Source organism: Rhincodon typus, chromosome 30 (genome assembly GCF_021869965.1).
Source record: "Rhincodon typus isolate 14 chromosome 30, sRhiTyp1.1, whole genome shotgun sequence".
In the NCBI taxonomy this organism is placed as follows: Eukaryota; Metazoa; Chordata; class Chondrichthyes; order Orectolobiformes; family Rhincodontidae; genus Rhincodon; species Rhincodon typus.
Genome location: NC_063361.1, coordinates 31926510 through 31946040, shown reverse-complemented (window position 1 = coordinate 31946040; position 19531 = coordinate 31926510). Strand labels below are relative to the sequence as shown.

At 40.0% G+C, this 19531-nt stretch overlaps 1 protein-coding gene across 2 annotated transcripts in view; it reads left to right on the top strand.

Annotated features, from left to right (window-relative positions):
- LOC109933476 (phosphatidylinositol 5-phosphate 4-kinase type-2 beta) overlaps positions 1-16871 on the top strand; it is a 58105-nt gene extending 41234 nt beyond the window's left edge. For both annotated transcript variants that reach the window (XM_048614745.1, XM_048614746.1), the window contains 3 exons: positions 5630-5782; positions 7979-8125; positions 16723-16871. In XM_048614745.1, the coding sequence (XP_048470702.1) occupies positions 5630-5782; positions 7979-8125; positions 16723-16857 (435 nt within the window). In that variant the 3' untranslated portion in view covers positions 16858-16871. The remainder of the gene's footprint in view (positions 1-5629; positions 5783-7978; positions 8126-16722) is intronic.
- Positions 16872-19531: the final 2660 nt, after the last annotated feature.

The window sequence follows — 19531 nt, the reverse complement described above, 5'->3', positions numbered from 1 at the left end:
TATGCATTCATCCTATCTATGCCCCTCAATAAGGTCACCCCTCATTCTCCTATATTCCAAAGAGTAAAGTCCTATCCTGGCCAACCTCTCCTTTTAATTCAGGCCTAGCAATATCCTTATAAATCTTCTTTGCACACTTTCCAGTTTAACTATGTCCATCCTATAACAGAGTGGCCAAAACTGTACACACAATACTCCAAGTGCAGCCTCACCAACAACTTACATAACTGTGACATAACGTCCCAACTCCTATACTCAGTGCCTCGACTGATGAAGGCCAACATGCTAAATGCCTTCTTCACCACCCTGTCCACCTGTGACGCTGCTTCCAACAAACTATGTACTTGTATTCCTAGGTTCCTCAGGACTTTACCATTTATTGTATAAGTCCTACCTTGGTTTGACCTCCCAAAGAGCAATACCTCACACTTAACTGTATTGAATTGCATTTGCCAATCCTCAGCCTATTTCCCCATCTGATCAAGATCCCTCTGTAATTTTTCATAACCTTCCTCGCTGTCAACGATACCTCCTAATTTTGTATCATCCTTGTATAGAACATAGAACAGTACAGCACAGTACAAGCCCTTCGGCCCACTATGTTGTGCCGACCTATTATCCTACTAAGATCAATCTACCCTACGTACCCTACATTTTACTAACCTCCATGTGCCTATCCAAGAGTTGCTTAAAAGTTCTAAAGTATCTGACTCCACTACAAATGCCGGCAGCGCATTCCACATGCCCACCACTCTGTGTAAAGAACCTACCTCTGACATCTCCCCTATACCTTCCTCCGATCACCTTAAAATTATGTCCCCTCGTAATAGTCATTTCCGCCCTGGGAAAAAGTCTCTGACTATCCACTCTATCTATGCTTCTCATGATCTTGTAAGTCTCTATCAAGTCACCTCTCATCGTCCTTTGTTCCAATGAAAAAGGCCCTAGCTCCCTCAAGCTTTCCTCATAAAACCTGCCCTCCAGTCCAGGCAGCATCTGGTAAATCTCCTCTGCACCCTCTCTAAAGCTTCCACATCTTTCCTATAATGAGATGACCAGAATTTAGCACAATATTCCAAGTGTGGTCTAACCAGAGTTTAATAGAGCTGCAGCATAACCTTGTGGCTCTTAAACTCAATTCCCCTGCCAATGAAAGCCAACAAACCATACGCCTTCTTTACAACCCTGTCAACTTGGGTTGCAACTTTGAGGGATCTATGGACGTGGACCCCAAGATCCCTCTGTTCCTCCACACTGCCGAGAATCCTGCCATTAACCCTGTATTCTGCATTCAAATTTGACCTTCCAAAATGAATCACTTCACACTTTTCTGGGTTGAATTCCATCTGCCACTTCTTTGCCCAGCTCTGCATCTTATCAATGTCCCGTTGCAACCTACAGCAGCCCTCCACGCTGTCCATACCTCCACCAACCTTTGTGTCATCGGCAAACTTTACTAACCCACCCTTCCACTTCCTCATCCAAGTCATTTATAAAGATCACAAAAAGCAGAGGTCCTGGAACAGATCCGTGCGGAACACCACTGGTCACCTAGCTCCAGGCTGAATACTTTCCATCTACTACCACCCTCTATCTTCTATTGGACAGCCAGTTTTGTATCCAGACAGCCAAATTTCCCTGAATCCCATGCCTCCTTACTTTCTGAATGAGCCTACCATGTGGAACCTTATCGAATGCCTTGCTAAAATCCATATACACCACATCCACTGCTCTACCTTCATAGATGTGTTTTGTCACATCCTCAAAGAATTCAATAAGGCTTGTGAGGCATGATCTGCCCCTCTCAAAGCCATACTGACTATTTCTAATCAAACTGTGCTTTTCCAAATAATCATAAATATTATCTCTCAGAATCCTCTCCAATAATTTGTCCACCACAGAAATAAGACTGACCGGTCTGTAATTTACAGGATTATCCCTATTCCCTTTCTTGAACAAGGGAATGACATTTGCAACCCTCCAATCTTCTGATACTACTTCAGTGGACAGTGAGTACGCAAAGGGGCAGCAAGCTCTTCCCTCGCTTCCCGTAGTAACCTTGGGTATATCCCGTCTGGCCCAGGGGACTTATCTATCCTCACGTTTTTCAATATTTCTAGCATATCCTCCTTCCTAACATCAACCTGTTCAAGCATCTCTGCCTGTTTCATGCTGTAGTCATGTTCACATCCAGATCATTTATGAAAGTAACAAATAACAAAGGTCCCAGCACCTACCCCTGAGACACACCACTAGTCACAGGCCTCCAGTCTGAGAAACAACCTTCAACCGTCACCCTCTGCTTCCCATCATCGAACCAATTTTGAATCCGATTAACTAACTCTCCCTAGATCTCATGCACCCTAACTTTCATGACTAGCCTGCTGTGTGGGACCTTGTCAAAGGTCTTACTAAAGTCCATATAGACAACATCCACTGCTCTACCTTCATCTATTCTCTTGGTTGCCTCTTCAAAAAACTCTAAAAGATTTGTCAGACATGACTTCCCGCGCACAAATCCATGCTGGCTATGCCTAATCAGACCTTGACTATCCAAATGTTGGTTGATCCTGTCCCTCAGTATCTTCTCTAATAACTTGCCTACCACTGATGTTAGGCTCACTGGCCTATAGTTCCCTGGCTCATCTTTGCTACCTTTCTTAGACAATGGAACAACATTAGCTACCCTCCAGTCTTCCGGAACTTCACCAATGGCTAAAGATGAAGCAAAAATCTCTGCAAGGGCCCCTGCAATTTCTTCCCAAGCCTCCCACAACCTCTGAGGGTGGACTGGATCAGGCACAGGGGATTTATCCACCTTAATGCGATCTAAGGCTGCAAACACCCCTGTCTGATAATATGTACGTGGTCCAAAACATCCCCACTTGTTTCCCCTATTTCCTTAGCATCCATGATTCTCTGACTAAAATTGAATGTTCAATAACCCTTAAACTGTCCTGAATAACCTATTGAAAACCTATCAACAAACTCCCAGCTTGTTCTTGGGTAGTATTGTTGCTAGTATATTTTGGAGCATCAAGCTCCCTGAGTATTACAAAGTTCATGGCTTGCTGGCATTTGCAGTATAAAATAGTTACAAAACAAAAGGGTTTCATCACAGCCTGCATAATCATTGTAGCTGAACCTCAAAGGAATTTGTTGATTGTGAATCATGTAAGAGTATTTCTGAGAGACACTATAAAATAGTATATAAATGCAAGTCTGCCTTTCTGCCTGTGTCTCAGATTCAGCATGTGCTTATATCCAGACTTCTCAAAATGCTGAGTAACTTAATTTGGTTTCTAAAATTGTGAAAGTGAAGTTGCCTTAGGCAAAACTGCTATTTTGAGAGAATTTTGTGTGCAAGTTCTGGCATTTAAACATTAATTAATGCCAAAATGCCTGTATACTGTAAAACCTGGTAATTGGACTATGTTATGCATGTCAGATCTGTAGCCTGAATAAGCACACCATTGTTTGCCAGCACAAAGGAGGGCAGAAAATATATGTATGTTGGCAGTGTACATGAGACTTTTTGTTCTCTTTCTTTTTGGTGTGCTGTTGTTTGGTACTGCGCAGAATTTATGAGAATGCATTTTTAAAAAGTGGAGTGAAGAAACCAGGATTTTCAACTTAAAGGCTGCAGCCATCAGTTTGAAAGAAGGTGGCATCTAGTAATGAGGGAGGGGAGATCAATCAGAGAGAAACTGAGTGAACCCCAACCTTAAAGTTGTGGTTGATTACCATGCCATTTTAGCTTTGAATGTACAGAGCTAGGCTCCACTGCATGTACCTGCATGAAAGTTATTCAGTTGGACTGCTTGACAGGGTAAATGCTGCAAGACTGTCTCCCCTGGCTGTAGAGTCTAGAACAATGGGTGACCGCCTCAGTTCAGCTGCTTAGAAATGAGGTGAAAAGAAATTCCTTAACTTTAAGGATTAGGAACTTTTGGAATTCTATATTCCAGATGTCTGTGAATATTCCATCGTTGATAGATTCAGGACAGAGATCAGTAGATGTTTTTGATGTCAAAGGAGGGCAAGAAAGTTGAGCTAGGTATAGGATCAACTATGATCAGATTGAAAAGAGAAGATCTCTTGAAAGAACATAGGGCCTTTCCTACCACTTCTGGCATGTAATGGTAGCTCTACCTCACATTACAATACTGGAGTATTGGCACTTGCCTTTGTGGGTTTGGACTCCGGTAGGAGCACAACCTCCTGCTCTTTGAAATCCTGGTGCACCATCTGCATTGTGTTGAGCTCTAACCTTAAACATATCTACATTTCAGGTGTAGAATGATTCTACTGTTGCCACTGGCCATGACTGCTTTACTTGGTCCAACCGGCCAGTTTAAGAAATTGAGGAAAATCACTGCTTATGTCTAATGTCCATAGGTTTTAATATTGTCGAGCATTCTTAGTTCAGTATTGGTAAATTTCTACCTCTGTTCTAAATGCTCTGCGCTTACTGCCCCAATTTCATTGCAGCCATTTGCACCAGTGGAATTGATATGGTGGTAAGTTTTGATTGGAGCATAATTGTAATGTGTGTTGGAGAGCATGCAGACTGGTTCATTTCACACTTGACAGGAGCAAGAGCCAAATATTAAAAGGAGCAATAAATGGCCTTCGTAATATTGATTTAAAGCAGGAAACTGTTGTGAAGGAGTGAACTGGAAACCAGAGATGAGAAAAATAGGTTCATTGTAATTGGGAAAAGCATTAATAGTGACATGAGGAAAATTGTTTTACACAGTAAGGATCTGGCAGGCACTTCTTGAGTGTGGTGGAGACAGGTTTAGTTGATGCATTCAAAAAACAGGTGGACTGAGAGTAGGATGGACCTTGCAGCTGCTCCTGAGTTACAGGCTTTCTTGTAGATTTCTTATGGTTTTCTATATCAGAAGCACAAGATTTTTTATTTTGATTCATATTTTAGAACTTTTAATAGTCCAGGAAAAACACAAAAAACAATGATAAGTACATGAATAGAAAGATTTGGAAGGATATGGGCCAAATGCAGGCAGGTGGAACTAGTTTAGTTTGGAAACATGGTTGGCGTGGACTGGTTCAACGAAACAGTATGTTTCCATGCTGTATGACTCTATAAGAGGGAATTGGATCATTTTCTGAAGAAAAGTTTTGCAGGTCTGTAGGGAAAAAAAAGAGGTGTGGCATGAAATGGTTGTTCCTTTGAAGAGCCAGCACAGATACAGTGGTCCATGTGGCCCCCTTCTGGGTTGGAAATGTTCTGTAGCGTAATTGTAAAAAAGATCATTCAGTGTGCACCAGGTGCGTTTTTTTCTCAATAAAGACAGAAATGTTGCATTTATTCACCAAATCTATGGGACATGCAACAGAATGAACTTTTCAGGTTTCACGCAAACCTTTTGACCTGTATCAGCAGGCAGCATTGGCCCAATCCCTCTATCTTTCTTGGCACTGGTTATCCTGTTTCCTGGAAAATTGATCTATATCTTTTGCCCTACCTACTCCTTGAGGAACGTGTTCCGCACTTTAATGATTGCTTATTGTGACTTCTTCACTCGGACAATGTTAATCAGTGTACCATTTGTTTGAGAAGTTGTTTCTGTAATTTGCACTCAAGAGCTGTTCTTTCTTTCAGAACTCAGTAACACGGAGTGCTCCCTTAAACAGTGATGCGCAGAATCGAATGGGAGCTCGATTCCTCACCACATACGATAAAAGATTCGTCATTAAAACGATAACCAGTGAAGATGTAGCAGAGATGCACAATATTTTAAAGAAATACCATCAGGTACATTTGGATGCAGGTTACGTTCGGTTTGATTAATGGCCGTGGCTGTGACGAAGATTGGGCTGTAGAGCTTGCAAAGCATTGAATGTGCAGCAAGTTGAAATTAGACAGGAAAAATGGTGAGGACACAGGAAGTGGGTGGAAAAAAGCATAGGTTGAGATTTAACATTTGATTTGTTGGTGAACATTTAACTAAAGCCTCAAGAAAAGTGACAGTTGGGGGAGGGGGAAAGAACTTTATTCCTTGTGTCTTATTTCCTTTTGGTCAATCACTATACACTGATTTGAAACTAGGCAGGGAGTAACCTTAAACTAAAACTTGAAGTCTTTGGCTGCCACCTTGAAATGAATGCTAAATCTTGCAACGAGCACAGTTCAAATCAGAATCAGTGAAGTGGGCAGAATGATGAATAGAAGCATAGAAATTAGGACCAGGAGTACTTTTTGGCCTTTCAAGCCTGCTCCACCATTCAATATGATCATGACTGATCACCCAGCTGAGTAACCCTATTCCTGCCTTCTGTCCATTCTCTTTAATTCCTTTAGCCATAAGAACAATATCTAACTCTTTCTTGAAAACATTCAGCGTTTTGGTCTCGTACACTTTCAGTGGCAGAGAATTCCACAGGTTAACCGCTCTCCAGGTGAAGAAATTTCTCCTCATCTCAGTCCTAAATGTGTCCTTAGACTGTGAGCCCTGGCTCTGGACTTGTCTGTCATTGGAAACGCCCTGTGTTTAACCTGCTCAATCCTGTTAAAATTTTATAGGTTTCAATGAAATCCTACAAATCAATGAAAGATACGATTAAAAGTTGGCTTCAAGAAATGTATTTAGTCACAGACTTGCTGACCACTGAAATTATTACCTGAAGGTAATATCCCAGATGGGGACACATGCTGTCAGCACCAAAATTCAGTATATCTTCAGTTACAGCATTTCTGTTAGAAATATCGGAAAGATTAAAAATTAACAGCGGATGAGGGTTCTACTGAATGTCTAGTATGTAAAAGTACTGCCTGGTGTTATAATTGGCCATTATGACAGGGAAGTTGAAGGCATAGCAGTAATGACATTGGACTAGTAATCCAGAAACCCAGGCTCTGGGGAAATGGGTTTGAAATCCCACCATAGCAGACGGTGAAATTTCAATTCAAGAAAAAAATCTGATGAACATGTACCGATTGTCAGTTGTTGTAAAAAGCAGTTTTGGTTGACTGTCCTTTAGAGAAGGAAATCTGTCATCCTTATTTGGTTTGGCCTACATGTGGATGCACAGTAATGTGGTTGACTCTTAACCACCCTCTGGACAAGTTAGGATGGGCAACAAATGCTGTGTTAGTCAGGATGCCAACATCCCATGAACAGATTTCTTTTAAATTTGAATTGGAAGGTCATGGAATTATACAGCACTGAAACAGACCCTTTAGCCTTACTCATCCATGCAGACCAGATATCCTAAACTGATCTCGTCACATTTGCCAGCATTTGGCCAATATCCCTCTTAAACCCTTCCTTTTCAAATACTCACCCAGATGCCTTTTAAATGTTGTAATTGTACCAGCCTCCACCACTTCCTCTGTCAGCTCGTTTCATACACGTACCACCCTCTGTGTGAAAAAGTTGTCCCTCCGGTCCCTTTTAGATCTTTCCCCTCTCACCTTAAACCTGTCCCCTCTAGCTTTGGACTCCCCTACCCTGGCAAAATGACCCTATCCATGTCCCTCATGATTTTATAAACCTCTATAATTTTGTTTGTGTTTTTGAGTCTAGCCTGCATTGGATATCAATTAACTTATACTCCTGGAATGAGGAGGAAATATTGACAAGATTTCTTGCTGCTAATTTTAGGATGTCTACTGGAAAGTGAGATTAGACTCATCTGTGATTATCCTCCGTGGCTGAGTGACCTGCTGACGCTCCTTAACTGTCATGAAAAATGGCCAGCACCCAATGTGTCAAACCCCAGCAAGAGTTTTTAGCTTCTGCAGCGTGTGGGAAACATAGCGTCTTTAATTAATAGCAGTTAATACAACAGCGAGAAAGATTGCAGTGCAGTGTGGCTTGTACTAGAGCCTTGCTGCCCATTGTCCCAATGGATCCAGAGAAACAAAGTCTATTTGAGAATGTAACAAAAATTGCACGTTCACATTTGATTTTGTTCTGTTTGTGAAAGCATTCTTGTTTTATTTTTCTAGTATATTGTGGAATGCCATGGCAACACACTTCTTCCTCAATTCCTGGGCATGTACAGATTAACAGTAGATGGAGTGGAGACCTATATGACCGTAACGAGAAACGTCTTTAGTCACAGACTCTCTGTGCACAGGAAATACGACCTGAAGGTAATGTCCCCGACAGAAATATGTGATCTGCATCAGAATTTCTGTGCATGTTTTTCTTTCAGAGCCAATTAGTCCAATGGAGCTTTGTGTATTTGGTGTTAGAAGGAGAAGCTGCAAAAAATTGATTTGTATAACTCTTCACACACAAAGTATCTTCAGATTCAAGTGGTAAGCAAAGAACAAGCAGGTATGAAAACTAGGCATAGGGGAAGAGGGACGATGCAATCAGCAAGTGAGCATAGGGCAGCTTCTGGAGAAAGTGAGAGTGGTAATGACATGAAGTGGTACAGGGAGAATACGCCAAAAGGGAGGGATTCTGTCTCGAAGAACATCTCTGATACTGGGAGAAATGGGGTGGTGATCCAGCAATAATACAGAATCCAAATGGTGTAAGTAGGACATATGTGCAGTAAAGCTCAGCCATATAAGGCATAATGAAGACATAGAGATATTAAAATTGAAGAAGTTGAAGTCAGAAGGAGACATAAGGAGCTGATAAAGAATTGATCAGGTTGGAGGTGACAAGAAGGCAGATTTTGTTGCATCTGTAGTGTGTTCCTAGAGGGACCAGTGAGCATTTCAGTACTGAATGCTTTAAGTTCTAACCATTTATTCTCAAAATATACTCTTTCCCCTGAGATGCATACTTTCTATGTAGAATAGGTAATGAATCTTTTATTGTCCTGAGTACCTACAGCTGTTTACTTAACCAGCAGCATTCATGTTTGCACTGTGGCAAAGAGACTTCCACGACTTTTTAAAAGCCATAAATGTTGGGGTGCCAGTGCAGCTATAATTCCTTTGATGTCGCTGCCAGCGATGATGCATGACTAATGGCTTCATATTTCCTTTCATATAGTAGCCTGGTGCCTCTGAAATGGACAAGCAAACCATTGATCTAGAGGAACATTTAGAAAGAGACTTGGTACCTCAGTATAAGAGAAAGACTTGAGGCAGACCTCCGAAGCCAGCATATCTTTCCTTGGATAAGAGCCTAAAACTGCTTTCAGTATTCGAGCTGTAATCTGACTAGTTCCTTTTATATATTGTATTTCCTTTGAAATAAAGGTCAACATTCGATTTGCCTTCTCTATTACCCTCTGAACTTGGATGCCAGCTTTTTTGTGATTCACGTCAGCAACACCCTATTCCTTCTGTTCCGTAGCTTTCTGCTTCTTTCTTCATCTAAATAATATTCCCACTGCCCACTCCCTGAGAAAAGTGGCAAGCTGTGCAGCAAGGGGGCTGGGGTCTTGGGAATGGTCAAGGGGTAGCAGGCAGGAAGGGTCATCTTGAAGCCTCTGCCATGAGGGAAGCAGTCAACGGTCAGCGGCTTTGTCATAGCAAGGTGATGATGTTATACTGCCATCTCTGCTGGCATCTGAATATTGACAACATGCATTCCATTTTTAAAAATTTTTACTATTGTTAAAAGAAAACTATTCATTTTTAAAACATTTTAAAAAGATTTAAGTTCCTCAAAGGCTTAGCACGTTGTGAGCCCCCACACATAAGGAAATTCTTTAATTGATTCCCTAGGTTGTCGAGCTAACTGAGCTTAACTCAGTTGGTAAAGGCAGTGTTACTTCAGTCTTATGCTCTGGAGCTGTGGAAGGAGGAAAAATCAGCTGGGATTCTTGTTCCCTGATCTCTCTTCAGTGACCTGTTTGAAGCTTACATGTATGAATGTCAACTAGAGGTAGTAATGACTTGCCCATGATGTTAACCATGCTGATTTATCTTCATGATATTCACTGATGAGACTTACTAATGAATAATGGCTACTTGATCAAGATACCATGTACCAGAAAGGAATTGTAAACAGTTTTGTTAATAGAGTTAGTTTTTACATGAGTAAATCACATGTATTAACTGCTGAATGTTCATATTCAAAACATGGAATTGATTCACAGGTCGGTCTGTTAAAACGTTCAGAACTCCAGCTGTGAATAGAAACCTATTTTGGTGAATCAGACAAATTCTTCCACAATCCCCACATGAAGTCACTTGGTGTGTGAAGCAATCATTAAATTGCTTACTGTTGTTAAATGCATAAGCCTTTGCTCATTTTTGGTATCTGCTTTGTAATCTTCTCTTCTGATTAAAACTCAGAGCTACCTTATTCCACAGTGGATCATCAAGTATGTCAACTGAATAGCTGAGCCATAACTTAGCAAGGTCCAGATTTAATCTCTGTTATTTTTGTTCTCTGTTATTCATTCATGGGATGTGGACGTTGTTGGCAAGGCCACTATTTATTGCTCATCCCTAATTGTCTTTAAGATGCCTTTTTTTTAAAACTAATGCACTGCATTAGATTGTATTTTTTTTGTACTGGCTTAAATGGTTTATTGAACCATTTAAGAGTCACTGATATTACTGTGGGTCTGCAATCACTTAAATAAAATGGGTAAGGTTTCCTTCCTTAAGAGACTTTGTCATAAAAACCCATCTAGTTTACCAATCTGGTAGTTTCATAGTTTCCATTACTTTTCATTCCAAATGTAATTCATTCCTTAATTGCTGTGGTGGGATTTGAACTGTGGGCTTCTAACTACTAGATCATTAATAAATCCACAATGCTATTGTGTCCATTTTGCTGGTTTCTACTACATTAGAGCAGATTGACACTTAATTCAGTCTTGGTACCCTGGGTTACGGAAGGAGTGATTCCAGCTGGGGTGATTGTCTCCACTGAAAACTACATGGGCGTGGATGTTGTGATGGTCCAAACAAGGGCCCTGGTTTTGATAACTTGCCTGGTTTAATAGTCTGCCACTCCACACAATCTGGACTCAATAGTGGAGAGTGACTGATGCAAATTAAACTACCCCAACAAGAATCAGGGACTTACCAGGATTTTGTTGGGAATGGAGGGTTTGAGTTATAAGGAGAGGCTGGATATGGGCAATTTTTCACTGGCGCATAGGAGGGTGAGGGGTGACCTGGTAGAGACTTATAAAATAACAAGGGGTATAGATAAGGTGAATGGCAGGTATCTTTTCCCTAGGATGGGGGATTTCAAGACTAGGGGGCATATTTTTAAGGTGAAAGGAGAAAGATTTTAAAAACGACATGAGGAGCAAATTTTTTGAGTGGTTTGAATGTAGAATGAACTTCTAGAGAAAGTGGCAGATATGGGTACAGTTACAATGTTTAAAAGACATTTGAATATGCACATGAATAGGAAATGTTTGGAGGGATATGGGCCAAGTGCAGGCAGGTGGGACTGGTTTAGTTTGAGATTATGGTCAGCATAGACTGGTTGGACCAAATTCTGTTGAGTCTGTGCCTTAAGAAAGAAAGGAAACAGTGAGAAAACTGAGAATATTTGATTTTTAAATACAGTCCAAAGGCCATTTGATAAGGTATCACATACACAACCAGTTTGTGAGCACAGTTATTTGTAAAAGAAAACAAACAGTAGCAGCATGGATACCAGATAATATAAATGACAGGAAGCAGAGAGAAGTGAGGGGTGTTTGGTGGAAGGGTTATAATTGGCTTTCTTGGGGCTTAGCGTTAGGACCCCTGCTTTCGTTGATGTATATGAATGACAGTGAATTAGGTGTGTAGGGAGCAATTTTAAAATATTCAGATGACTTAAAGCTTGGAAGTTTTGTGAATTGAGAAAGATCATGTGAAACTTTAGAAGGGCACAGACAGGGATATATGGACAATTGACAGATAAAATTTAATGCAGTGTGTTGTGAAGAAAGAGGCAACATAAAGGGTATAATTGTAACAGGGGTATAGGTGTAGAGGTACCTGAAGATATGTGCCATCAGATTATTCAAGGTTGCAGAACAGGTTAAGAACAGTTAATGAAACACATGGTCTCCTGGGCTTTATATATGGGGGCAAAGGTTCCAAATCAAGGAAGTTGAGAAAACCTCTACATGACATTCGTTTGGCTTCAGCTGAAATTTGGTATCCCATTCTAGGCACAGTGCTTTAGGAGGGAATATGAAGGCATTAAAGAAGTAATACAGACAAGATTCCTGAGAATAGTTCCTGGGATGAGGACATTAATTTACATGATTTGATTGGAGACACTGGGACTGTTCTCCTGGGAGGAGAGGATTAGGAGGAGATTTGACAGAGTTTTCAAACTAATAAGGACTTTGGACAGAGTAACAGGGAGAAACAGTTCCACATGTGGAAGAATCAAGGTAAGAGATAAGTTGGTGACATGAGAAAAAAGCCTTACACAGCGAGTGATTAGGTTCCAGATTGCCTGACTGAGAATGTGATCAATGATGAGCTTCAGATTATCTGAAGAATTGCAGAGCGACCGAAAAAAGATAGAGAAGTAGGACTAGGCACCACTCTAATTGAGAACCGGTAGAGACACAATGGGCCAAATGGACCATTTCTATGTACCCATTTTATTCTTCTGTCCCATAAAATAACAAGTAAAGCCAGCATGGCCACTCCATTGTGCAATGATTTACAAATGGCAACCTGTTTAGCTCATTGCCAGCTTCATTATTTTTGCAAATCCTTGCTCTTGTCACTGAGCAATTGAGACCACAAAGGCATTGTGCACTGTAAGTAAGTTAAACGTGCAGATTCCCCAATCCATCAGTTTGGTAATAGGTGGTGTTCAAAGTGACAGAAATGAATAAAGGCTGTTCACCCACTCACTCTTGCCCTTTCCCCAGAATTATGCTGATAATAGGGGAAATGATCGTTTAAGTAATCATTCTTTGAGACAAATAGCCCTGCTTCATTCTCAATGCCTTCCTGCCAACCCCCCACTCTGTTTAAAACTCATCACAGCTGTGGGTGGCATATTTGAATGTTGGCCTGTGCTGTGAGTCAGACCCCTGACTGCATCATTGTGAAAGTGCTACATGAACCATAAAACATAGTTCCTGTAATTTTCAACTGTATAATTAATTTCCTTTTAAACTGTGCTAAAAACAGGCTTGGAAAAGGATTAAATACAGCAAAACTGGATTCTTTGCCCCTTTTCAAAGTTTCTATTGTCAAAGCAAATTTCAAAGTTAACTTTGATGTGGAGATGTTTTTTTTTATCAGCATGACCTAACTAAAGGAAACCCCAGTGAGTGAATTCTTAGCAAAATACTGCTGACTACCAGTAATGTTAAAGGCACAGAACCTATTTATGTTTTAAAGCTGCAGATTTTATATCTAACTGTCTCTATCTACTTATAAAATGTTGAAACTTTGTAAAAACTGAGGGGACAGAGTAACATAACGGTTATGCCACTGGACCAGTCTGGAGGCTGAGCTTAATGCTGTAGGGACACCGGTTCAATTCCCACCACAACAGCTGGTGGAACTCAGATTCTATCAATTACAAAACTTAGAATGGAATTCTAGACTCAGGAATGGTGACTGTGAACCTTTCATTGATCATCCTTAAATCCCATCTGGTTTGTTCTGGTAGGCAGTGGCAAAGTGTTACATCATTACCAATCCAGAACCCCAAGCCAATGTTGTGGGAATTATAAATCCCACCGTGGCGGATGGTAAAATTTGAATTCAATAAAATTCTGAAATAAAGAGCTGGCCTAATGATGACCACTGTCATTTGTTTCAAAAAACCCCTCTGGTTCACTAATGTCATTTAGGGATGAGAACCTGCCATTCTTAACTGGTCTGATTGATCTGTGACTGCAGACCCACACGTGATTGACACTTAACAGCTCTCTGGCAATAAATGCTGCCTAGCCAGAGAACTATTTTTTTTAAAAAAAAGAAAAAAAGTCCTTTTAGGGAGAAAACTCTGTTGTCCTTACCTGGTCTGACCAACATGTGACTCTGGACCCACAGATTGATTCTATACTGCCCTCTAAAATGTCCTAGCAAAGCCAGTCAGTTTGAGGGCGAGATGCATTAGATGAAAAATACTAGCCTTGACAGCAATGCCCACATCCCATGGAAAAATAAAAAAAAATCACAATATAAAATTTTGACAGACTACAAAGGGCAAAGATTATTTCCTGTAGTTGAGGAATCCGTGATGAAAGGTTTGGGGGTGTTCATCAATTTTTAAATTTTTGCAGTTGGCATTTCGAGAATAGTTAGGATAAATTACTTTATGCTGTTGGACTATAGAGTGGCTGAGATACTGTTGCAATATAACATGGTATTGTGTGCACAGCAATGCCCTCAAAAACAAACTGCCAGGTGATCTCTTTTAGTGATGTTGGTTGAGGGGTAAATATTGGCCAGGACATCAAGAAAATGTCTTCTGGGGATATGTTATAGAAAGTGTATTAATGTAGTTAAGGCATGTTATTGGGATGAGTTTCAGTATAATTTGACTCCTACTATTCCTCGTACTGATCTCTGACTCAAACACTCACTGTCTGTTGCACTTACTTACACTCTCTCTCATCTCCAGCTTCCCCCGAACTCCCGTTACAAGCACACCACTGAGTGACATTTTAGGTGTGAATGGGCAGACTGTGCTGCTAAAATTACAGTTTAACCGTAGCCCAGTGGCTTGAGAGGTCACAGTAAATAGCCACAGAGAAAATATTTTCTAACCTTTAGGTCTAGTTGACTCTTTAATGTTGCGTGAAAATATAATTATGCAATTTCTGAATTCTGATGTGTTCAGCATATGTATCCTTTAAATTAAGCTGTAAAATTAATAAAATGCTGGCAGTAAGTCAATTAATTACAGAATGGATTCAGTGATTTAATTATTGAAGCAAGTGAATAATTAATTATGAAACACCAAGTATTTAGATTTAATTTGGATCAATTTAAATGTAGTCTATTGAAAGTGAATTTCTCCATTATATAAATAAAAGTTGAAAGCCCACAATTGCCCCCAAAGCTTTGACTGAAGGAACTGCACATTCTGATACTGATCTATGCAAACAAATTGGTCCCCATTTGACTCCTGAACAAATTTGAATTATGTGATGCAAGCTGGAAGACTTTGGAACCATAAAATAGAACAGCAGATGAGATTGATGTTCAGTCCATCATGTATGGCTTGACTCTTTAGAAGAGCAATCCCATTAGTTCCATCCAAGAGGACTATATTTCTCTGTCAAGATTTGCTTTTGGAAGTCACTGTTGCATCTATCATCACTAACCTCTCAAGTGGTGCGTTACAAATTTTAACCACTCGTTGCATGAGAAGATCTTTGGTTGGGTTGCTTCTGATTCTTCATATTTGGACACTGCTGTTGGTCTTACTGCTCTCAATTAGAGAGGGAGAAGATCATCCATGGATGTCCCTGCTCCTGGTCGCTAGCTGGTGATTCTTGCTTCAAGGTGCATATGTGAATGGTGCATGGGAAATGGATCAAACTTGGATTTCGGTGTCCAAATAACAGCAATTATTGCAATAATGATCAGTACAATAGCAACAGAAACAACTTGCATTCATATTGCTTTAGAACATTGTAAAACATCTCAAGGTACTTTATAGAATTGTTACCAAGTAGAATTTGCCATTGAATCAGTTAAGGTGATAATAGAAGAGGTGACTAAAAGCTTAGCCAAAGAGATGGGTTTTCAGGAACAAAAGTAAAGTGCTAGAGAAATGCAATGGGTCTGTCAGCATCTGTGGAGACTAGGGTTTTAAGGAACATCTGAAAGGAGAGGCTGAGAATTTGAGGGCAGCTAAAAGCAATGAAGGAATGACTAAAACTGGGGGTGTAACACCTAATGTACAATAGGAATGCAGAGTTTTCAGATGACTGTAAAGCTAAAAGAATGAAAGAGATCAGTGGGGGTCAGGTCATGGAGAGATTTGAAAACCAGGATGAGAGCTTTGAGTGCAAATTGCATTTATGGAAATTGTATCCTTCAGGTATTGCGCTTGTAACAAATGAAGACCTCATGATGCCATTGTATAACAATGCTGGAGTCAAATGAAATTCTCAAAACTGAACACGATAGATTTGTAAGCTCAGATGTTGAAATGTATGGACGAAAGGCAGGTAACTGGAGTTGAGGCACAGATCAGTCATGATTTAATTGACCAAAGTCAAAGGGTTGACAGTCCTCATCATGTTTCGATGTGTAATAATTATATTAAACACCCATTCTCCTATTTCATTTATTTCAACAAGATGCTGAACCACATACAAACTGCATGCATTAGTCATGTAAAGCTCCTAACTTTGGACTTATGTTGGAGCTGGGTACTTTTTAAAAATTGCACAACAGAGAATTTTGAATCTCTGAGAAGCAGATAAAATTTGTGAGTGCTTAAACTGCTTATTAGTTGAATCGTTCCGATTGGCTGTTCTAATTTAGTACTTGATCAAATTTTATAAGGGTATGCTATGCCATGGTAAGGCAAGTTATGGAGTTACACCTCCTATAATTATCTATATAGGCAAGTTCTGGTCTCCCATGTGCCCTGTCAGAAGCAGCAAGCAAATGCCTAGTATTACTTATTTCAGAAAAGGAAAGGATAGGAAATTGGATGGTGAACTCTTCCATTTCATATTTCTGCAACATAGTTTCTCCTTGCTTCTGTTTGGGAAAGTGAATGAAATATTGGGATATAAAGAGGGTTGGTAGTAGGTTCATTCATGCTATTAGTTTTAAAAATAAGAAAGGACAATGGTAATTTTTTTTCTTGTTTGCTTCCTTAGGGCTCAACAGTATCACGAGAAGCCAGTGGAAAGGAAAAGGTAAGAATATCTACATTTATGAAATGCATGATCATTCCCTCAGCTTTCAACAGTATTCTTGCTTCTATATGCAATGATTTTGACTTAAAAATATGACTACTACATATTAACAAGCAAAGTCAATTTGAAAATCCTGATTCATCAACCAGAATCAGGATTTAATAATGCACTGTTGTGTTTGTTATATATGTACCTGTTATTGTAAAAACATATATTTAATTTTGTGATTGAAGAAACAGCCTAACGAATTATTTAACCAAAGTTACTGGAAAAACCCAGCCGGTCTGGCAGCATCTGTGAAGGGAAAAAACAGTAATGTTTCGGGTCCGGTGACCCTTCCTCAAAACTGCTGTTCTGAGGAAGGCTCACCAGACCCAAAATGTTAACTCTGTTTTTTCCTTCACAGATGCTGCCAGACCTGCTGGGCTTTTCCAGCAACTTTGTTTTTGTTCCTGATTTACAGCATCCGCAGTTCTTTCGGTTTGAATTATTAAACCATTTGATATTTATGAAGCTGACAAGACTCCCATTGTAAGATGTAAGGGTGGTTATTGACACAGGTTTTTGTGTGCCCTGTAATAATAAAGAGAGCTATTGTAATCTAGGTGTGTCATTGTTCCTTTCGAATCTATAAGTATTACTAATGCCAGCTATGAAAATAAAAGAATTGTATGCAACACTTTGTGGTGCAGTGAAACTCCAGTCCACTGAGCCTCAAAGCAGTTGGATTAGAGCTGCACCAGTTGCCTTTTTGTTGAATTTGTCAATATCATCCATATTGTCTTGTCAGTGTGCCCACTGGGAGGAAGAAACACACTGCTACTTCTGTGCACCTCCTAGAGGCTAAGCTAGAAGCCTAGCCAGCAATAAGAGAGTGTGCTGAAAGAAAAAATATTTTGTCCGTTTACTAGACAGGGACAGATGCAGCATTGGTGGTGACCATTGTGCTGCAGCCATTCTAAGTCTGTAAAGCCTTACAAATGGTAAAGAGATGAATGGGCAGTCAGTCTGAGTTTAGCTGCTGTGCATTTTTCATACATCAATCATTTGCTTTATACCACAGGCTGGTTCACTGCAGTGAAAGGGTAATAGTGATTGCATTATGCATGTGGTATGTTATTTCATTGTAGGAGTTATTAGGGAACATGTCACTCGATCCATCAAAAGATATTAACAGACATTTAGAGCTTAATTCTTACAGTTTAGGTTGGTTTCCAAGCCTCCATGCTGGAAGTCTTAAATTGTGAGACTCACAGCTACCTGTAATAGTTAATGTGCATAGCACAGATATATTTGAGGGAAAGCTGATAAAGCACATGGTGGGGATTTAAAACACAACGAAAAATTTGCTGACAGGTTGATGAAGAGAGGTTGGAGAAGGCTTGAGTGGAGCATTAATATTGGTATAGCGCAGTGGGGCTGAATGACCTGTTTCTATGCTGTAAACTCTTAAGTAATTGACGTCTTACCAACAACTCTCTATAGTTGTTACGTGGCAACTAAATCAGACTTAAACAATGAAAAATTAAATTACAATGATCATTAGACATGGCTCACTGTAGCACTAAGCCATATAAATTGTAATCACCCAGATTTGACACCTACAGAATTGGATTTGTATTTGCATTGCATTTGCACATGAACCTGAACTTTTTTGTGTGTTTGTCAGTAAAACAATGAGAACTGGAGAGTGTAACCTGTGTTGAATCATTTTTGAGTGCTTTGCTTCCATGGTTGCTGATTAGTGATGGATGTTTAAGCAAATATGTGTTAAATTATCTATATTTGTGTAAGTTTGTCTATATTGTGTACGTGTGTTTCCTACTAAAATGTATGCATGTCTCAAAATTATGTTGCCCTAGTCACACTTCTGTCACTTGTCACACTTTCTAACAGACAACACTGCCCTAATTGATGCATACCCTGCTGACTGTTGCTGTAAGTACTTACAGACGAAAAGTCAACTCTTACGATTGGCACGATATGGAGGTGCCGATGTTGGACTGGGATGCACAAAATCAGATGTCACATGACACCAGGTTATAGTCCAACAGGTTTATTTGAAATCCCACACACTTTCGGAACACAGCCTCTTCGTCAAGCGCATTGAGCGAGGAGAGCACAGACACAGAGTTTATGGGCAGAGAGATCAAAAGATCATAGAACTGGTGTGAGTGGAGTGTCAGATAATAAGTCTCTGCGGGTGACAGAGAGTGTTAGACAGTGAGTAAGCTATTTATAAAGTCAATGTCAGAATCTGTCTCAGAGTTATAACCTGGAATCAGGCCAGGGTTTTATTCCGAAAGCAGGAATTTATCAGATGCCACACTGACTGTGACTACAAATTGTGTGTTTTTTGAACAAAATAGAAGGTATCTGCAAGTAAACAAACATCTTGGATGAAATGATTCACCTCTTAGGGGTGTGTGTGTGTATGTGTGTTGGGGTGTGAGAGACGCACATGCACAGCACTCCAAAAGCGTGAGTGATTTCGAATAAATCTGTTGAACTATAACCTGGTGCTCTGTGACTTCTGACTTTATGCAGGGCACAACACAGGTGGTGGTGCATGTGACGGTACATAAGTATAAGTCAACTTCGAGGAATAACAATATGTAAACCAATAGACAAGCGGAGTCAATGAAACATGTCCCTCTGTGCTTTAGGCTCAGGCAATATCTAAATAGCGAACAATTGAATAAGTTTACTGTAGGAAAATATCTTTAGAATGCAATGCAGAGCTCTTACTTTGAAGTTTTGTAAAAATAAA